The sequence below is a fragment of the Musca vetustissima genome, unplaced genomic scaffold, assembly GCF_032173495.1.
Source record: "Musca vetustissima isolate MV318-11 ecotype Yass unplaced genomic scaffold, APGP_CSIRO_Mvet_v1 utg14086, whole genome shotgun sequence".
Classification (NCBI taxonomy): Eukaryota; Metazoa; Arthropoda; class Insecta; order Diptera; family Muscidae; genus Musca; species Musca vetustissima.
Window position 1 is genome coordinate 617,510 of NW_026887531.1, and position 6,220 is coordinate 623,729.

The 6,220-nt window shown below is 31.4% G+C and overlaps 1 protein-coding gene across 1 annotated transcript; it reads right to left on the reverse strand.

The window, feature by feature from the left end:
* Positions 1-1,369: 1,369 nt before the first annotated feature.
* On the reverse strand, positions 1,370-5,920 carry LOC133335083 (reticulon-4-interacting protein 1 homolog, mitochondrial). The gene is made up of 4 exons (XM_061543388.1): positions 5,723-5,920; positions 5,436-5,656; positions 4,044-4,652; positions 1,370-1,483 (listed from the first exon to the last, which is right to left on the reverse strand). Exons 1-4 carry the CDS (start codon positions 5,910-5,912, stop codon positions 1,376-1,378), a joined length of 1,128 nt encoding a protein of 375 aa, XP_061399372.1. The 5' UTR covers positions 5,913-5,920; the 3' UTR covers positions 1,370-1,375.
* Positions 5,921-6,220: the final 300 nt, after the last annotated feature.

Below are 6,220 nucleotides of genomic sequence, written 5' to 3' on the forward strand. Positions count from 1 at the left end.
ATACTACTTTTTCCATTTAGTGCGATTGTGTGTTATCTATTTTAGTTTTGTGTGACCAAAATAATAATACGACTACTACTTGTAAATAAACTCCATTCGTCGGCAGACATTATTCCAACAAAAATTTGCGAAATATTGTTTATGTTATTGTGTATTTATAATCAGAAAACAATAATAAGATTAGTAACATATATATGTAAATAAAACTAATCTTGATTTAGTTTTTTTCTCTATTTTGCAAAACTAATATTTTGTCTTATCAGTAATAGTAGTTGTTGGTAAATAAATTACCAATCGGTCAAAATAAAGGTGAATAATCGCATCACGATGAACGTCAGTGATATTCAAATCAATTATCAATACAAATAAGACACTCCGCCCTTTTTTTCTGTTGCATCAACAGTTTGTAATAGAAATAGACATACGGATGACAGAGCATTCATTATTTTAATTTAACAAAATAATTTCTAAAACAAAACCGAACTGAGGATATGTTGAACGGATAGTTCAGTTCCTCTTTTCTAACTTTTTTATGGTAAATAACTTATGAATCCTTAAGGTAGTAGAGTTTGCGATTTATTTGGTATACCATTTGTCTTTGACACGTTATTCTAAATAGTCCGGTTTGAACACAATTTGTTGATTTGTAAAAAAACGATATATCACTATGGGAAATATGACATTGTTTCAAGAAATTTAATTCAAAAATACTCCTCTTCAAATTTAAGTCTAATCTTATTGTAAATCTTCCAATACGATTGGTAACTTTTCTTGCTACATGTATTTTGTTTTACATCTTGTTTTTCAAACGGTATATTATTAAGCATCAGAATGCATATTTTGGTTACATATTTTATACACCTTATTTCACAAATGAATATTAATTTAGCCTTGTATACTTCTTTTTTATTTATAATTCCCAAATTTGGTATATTTCCTATTTGTAGATTATTCAATTTTGTTTATTATTAAAATCTAATTGAACATGGTAACAAACAATGCAATTATCATTATCTGTATATTGTGTGTGTTCCCAAGGCAAACAATTTTGATTATTATGCTGATTTCAAAAATTATTTATATATTAATCGTATATACATATATAGTGAGATATATTTAAATCTATAAGAAAAAAAACAATAGTTGTTGGGGTTTTTATTATGAAATATAAAATTTATTTTTATATCATTTCAAACTGTCTTATTAAATAAATTTAAATAATTTTAACTTAATAAATAAATAGATTGGTTACCTTAATTCACGTCTTTTTTTAGTTTTTTATTGGCTTTCGCAATGTATCACATAAACTCGAAAAAATTAGCATAAATAACTTTAAACAAATTGAAATATTTATATAATATTTTAATTAATTTTTTTAATTAATATTAACAACTATTTTGCCGCGTAAATGTCCATCTTTGACTCTTTGGAAGGCTTCGGGCATTTGGTCCATTTTATAGGTTTTCTCAACCAAAGGTAGTAGCTAAAGTGAAAGGGAAAATAATAATTTACAATTAAAAAAGCTAATTAAAGCTGGTTAATCTTTTGAATTAAAAAATAAAAAATGTCGGATGAAAAGCGGGTATGACCGCCAAAATGTCTAAATTTGGGATTTTCATTAGGAGAAACACATAAAAGAGTAAAGTGATTGACTGACTGACTGACTTAACTATTCATCAACATAGAGATGAAACGGCTGAAGCTAGAGTCTTAAAATTTGTGGTGAGGGTCACTCTTTGTCCAAATATGTCAGATAAGTATGGGTTTTTGGAAATTCGTACTAGAACGGCACGAAAAGTACTAAATGTGGTACCATTTGTATTTGGTGAACCGGTGGAGCTAGAACTCTTAAATTTGAAATAAGGGTCACTGATGGAGTGTAGAATAGATATAGCAGAGGGTTTTTTGGACATTAATTTGAAATTTAGAATGCGTATTAAAGTTAAGAAGTAGGGTCGATATAAGGAGGTGGTTTTGAAAGCGTGTACTTCTGTGCTCATTTGGCACACATTGAATTTGGAGAAACAGATGGAATCCTAGAATCATGAAATTTTAAATCAACATTATCGTCGGAGTGTAGGATAGCGATATGTAGGTAGTTTTGAAAATTGTTACTTATGTGCACGAAAAGTACTAAATGGTACTACATATGGTACAATTTGGATTTAAGAGAACCTAAAGAGCTGGAACCCTGACATCATTGTTGAGGTGTACTTATGTGTATTAAATGGTACTAAATTTGGTACAATTTGAATTTTGGGTGAATCGATAGAGCTGGGATCCTGAAATTTGGATTTGGAATGATTGTTGGGTTATAGGATTTGGGGTATGGAGGAAGTTTTGGAAATTTGTACTCATTTGTACAAAATGGTACTAAATTTGATAAAATTTAAATTTTGGGTGAACCGATAGAGCTGGAATCCTGAAATTTGTTGTTGTTGTAGCCCTATTGCTTTTACACAATGGACTGAGGTGAAAGACGTTGGCTGGGTAAGACTCGAGTCGTTTCGGATCGTAGACCCCTCTGTCGTGGAAACGTCTGAAAATTGTAGTTAAGGTCACTGTTGGGAAGTAGGTTTGGGCTATGTAGGAAGTAGTTTTGGAAATTCATACTTTTTGGTACTAAATTTAATACAATTTTAATTTTGGGTGAACACATAGAGCTGGGACCCTGAAATTTGGAGTTAGGATCACTGTTGGGGTGTAGGACTGGGGTATGTAGGAATATTTTGGAAATTCGAACTAATGTGTACTAAATTTGGTGCAATTTAAATTATGCGTGAATCGATAGAGCTGGAATTTTCAAATTTGGAAAATTCGTACTAACGAGCACTAAATGTTACCAAATGTGGATTTTGGTGAGCCGATAGACTTGGAATCTGTTGGGGTATAGGATTGGGTTATGATGGAAGTTTTGGAAATTCATATTAATGTGTTCTAAATTTGGTACAATTATATTTGAGTGATGCGATCGGGCTGGAATCCTGAAATTGGGATATATAATTTTTTGGGATTTTTGTGTACTAAATTTGGTAAAATTAAGGTTTGAGTGATTCTATATAGCTTGAATCATGAAATTTTAAATTAGTTTTTAAAATAAGTATTACAAGAGTACGAAAGCTAATAAGTGGTACCAATATTAGTATACAGATAAAAGAATCTTTACCAAGCCTGGATCAAGTTTGAAGATGGGACCCGTTGGTCCACTCTTTCTGGTATCTACCACACAAATGATTAACATCCTTCGCAAGCCATATGGTGAGGGTATATATCTGTCGGCAACACCGACTGACACTTTTTTACTTATTAAAAATATTTTTGAAGATTCTTCTAAACAAAGTGTAGATTTGTTTAAAAATATTTTTTTGAACAATATATGGAACATTCTTAAAAAGCGTAGATTTGTTTAAAAATGTGTCTTTGAAGATCCCTCAGAGCATTAAGCGGAATATTTTTTCGAAATCCTTCAATCTTTTGAAGATCCTTTAGAAAAAGCATGCATGAATTTTTTTTGGAAATCCCTCAAAACAAAACGAAAGAGAAATTAATAAAAAACATTTACATGAATGATCCTTCGACCTAAAAGGCATAAAAACAAAAAAACTCAAAAAATTTTGATTGATTTTCAGATTCAAAAGCATTGTTAATTAAATCATTTATATTAAAATAAGGACATTTTGGTGGTGTTGGTGGGGAACACGCTTATGGCCGCCAAAATTTTAAATTTGGGATCTTCAATTGGTATTAGAAGAAAAAAAATGGACCTATGTATATTTTATAAAATCGACCTGTATATGGGGATATTTAAAACATGGATCTATACTGTTTGCGAAGAAGTTTTTTGAGGGCTATTGCAAGGTGTTTTTGAATCCTTCAATAACTTAGAATTCTGAATTTCAGCGACTTATGAAATTAATAAAATAAAAAAAAATGTATTAATTTTTCCTTTAACTATATAAAAATACAATCCATTTCAACTTCATTGACATTGCATAACCGACTTTAACAATAAAAAAAAAAAATGAAAAACAAAACATACTCACCTTTTTCCTTTCAACCAATCGTTTCAGATGACTTATGCCCTGCGGTGCTGGACTAAAGAAACCCCATTTAACCAATCCCTTTTGTTGCGTAATTGACTTAACATTTGTCTCCAACAAATTGCCGACATTTTTCAACAGACCCAATGCCATACCAGAACTGTCAATATTTTTCAAAAGTGGCGATGAAAATGTGACATATTGTTGATATTTAAATTGTAACTGTTCAGCTCCAGCCGGTCCTTGACCACTACAATCGAGTACAATATCATATGGTGCATATTGACGTAATGTTTCCATTTCGACGGGATTATGATAATCGATGACGATATCTGCACCCAAATTTTGTACCATTTCGCGTGCATTTTCACTGCAAGTGGAAACAATTTGTGCACCTTGTGCTTTAAGCATTTGTATGGCCAGAGAACCAACACTGCCGGAACCACCCAAAATTAGAATACGTTTATTGTTGCAATTGGCACCGTTTGCTGTTAAAGTGCCACAAATTCCACCCAAATTGGCTGTTACATAAATTCCAGACCATGCTGTAAGGCCAGCATATAAAACGGAAGCGGCTTCTTCGTTGTTGAGATTTGTCGGTGCTGAAGAGAGCTAAGGATAAAAATATATAATAAGAATATAAATTATTATCGTTTAGCTATCTAGGTACAAAACAAAATAATTATAAATAATTTAAGTAAAAATAAATTCATATCATACTACTTTATATTAAAGTATTAGCTGATGGCCTTTGCAGCCAATGCTCTTACCTTCTGTATTATTCTTATATTTACTATAAGTGTAATATTTTATCAAAATTAAATAAAATAATTATGGGATGTTAAATTAAGTTATGTTTAAATATGATATATTGATTTTCTTTATTTATATTAATGAAATAATTATATTAAAAATTAATTTGAAATGTTTAATTTTCTCAAAAATGGCCTTGTATTACGAAATGAACAGAAGACTGGGACTATCAAAATGAATTTTTAAATTTTCTCAGACGTTTTAACTTTCAAAGAAAACGGAGTGACACTTTGGCAGTAGAATCCTCAACATTACCGAAAATGGATCGGCTATAACATGACGAGGGCCGATATATGCCATTTTTCATAATCACTAGAAGTAGTAGCAATGTGTAAAATTGCAAAACTCTACACTAAATATAGACCGGAGACTTTTCAATTTTTCTGTTATATTGAATATTTTATGCATGGAGATTTTATATATATCAAGGAGTTAAACCGCCCTTTTACCCAAAATTCCAGTTAACTAGTAACAATCCTTGTCTGGCAAGAACTCAATAGAAAAGATCTGATTTCTAAATGGTACATTGAACAGCCTCATCTCTTATCGCATGATGAATTCCAATTTTCTTTCAGAACTTACACAATGTTTTGGAACGGCAACATATTCCGCATGAGCGCCTTGTGGTGTTTGTACCGGTACAACACCCCATACTCTTTGACCTAGTGGCAAATTTACATCATCCTTGACAATCATGCCTTTTTGCACCAAAATACCACAGAACTCACGGCCCAATGTTAAAGGAAATTCGATGGCGTTACCCTGACAACGCATTGTATTCAAAACCTTGGAACCATAACCACCTATATAAAATATTTTTCAAAATTTAGAAAACAAATTTCAAAAATCTGAAACAGATTCGTCCATACTCAACATGGCAACATCAATGGGATTGATGGAAGTGGATAACACCTTAACCAAACATTGATCGGATTGACGTATTTGTGGCATTTTCAATTTATCGGAATACTGGAGTTCATCAACATCTCCATAACTGTGGATTTGCCATCCTTTCATTTTCAACTTAGATTTGGTGGTGTCCAAGACATCTCTGGCCATTGGCGGTTGTGTTGCTGCTGCAATATTTGATGTTGTGCTGGCCACATGACTCATATAACGTATATTCCGATTGAGATTTCCGTCACACAATCGTATTAAATATTTTATTTGCATTTTGTAATTTATTTATTTTTCTTTTGTAATTTCGTATTACAATGCCGGCGTTAAATAAAAGTTATCTTCCTTCCAAAGTTGTCAAAACAACAAACAGCTGTTACAGAAACATATGATAGACATACGACCTGCTAATATGTTTATAAAAACATATGTTGGGTTCCCGTACTTTTTTGTTTTATTTTTAATAAGAA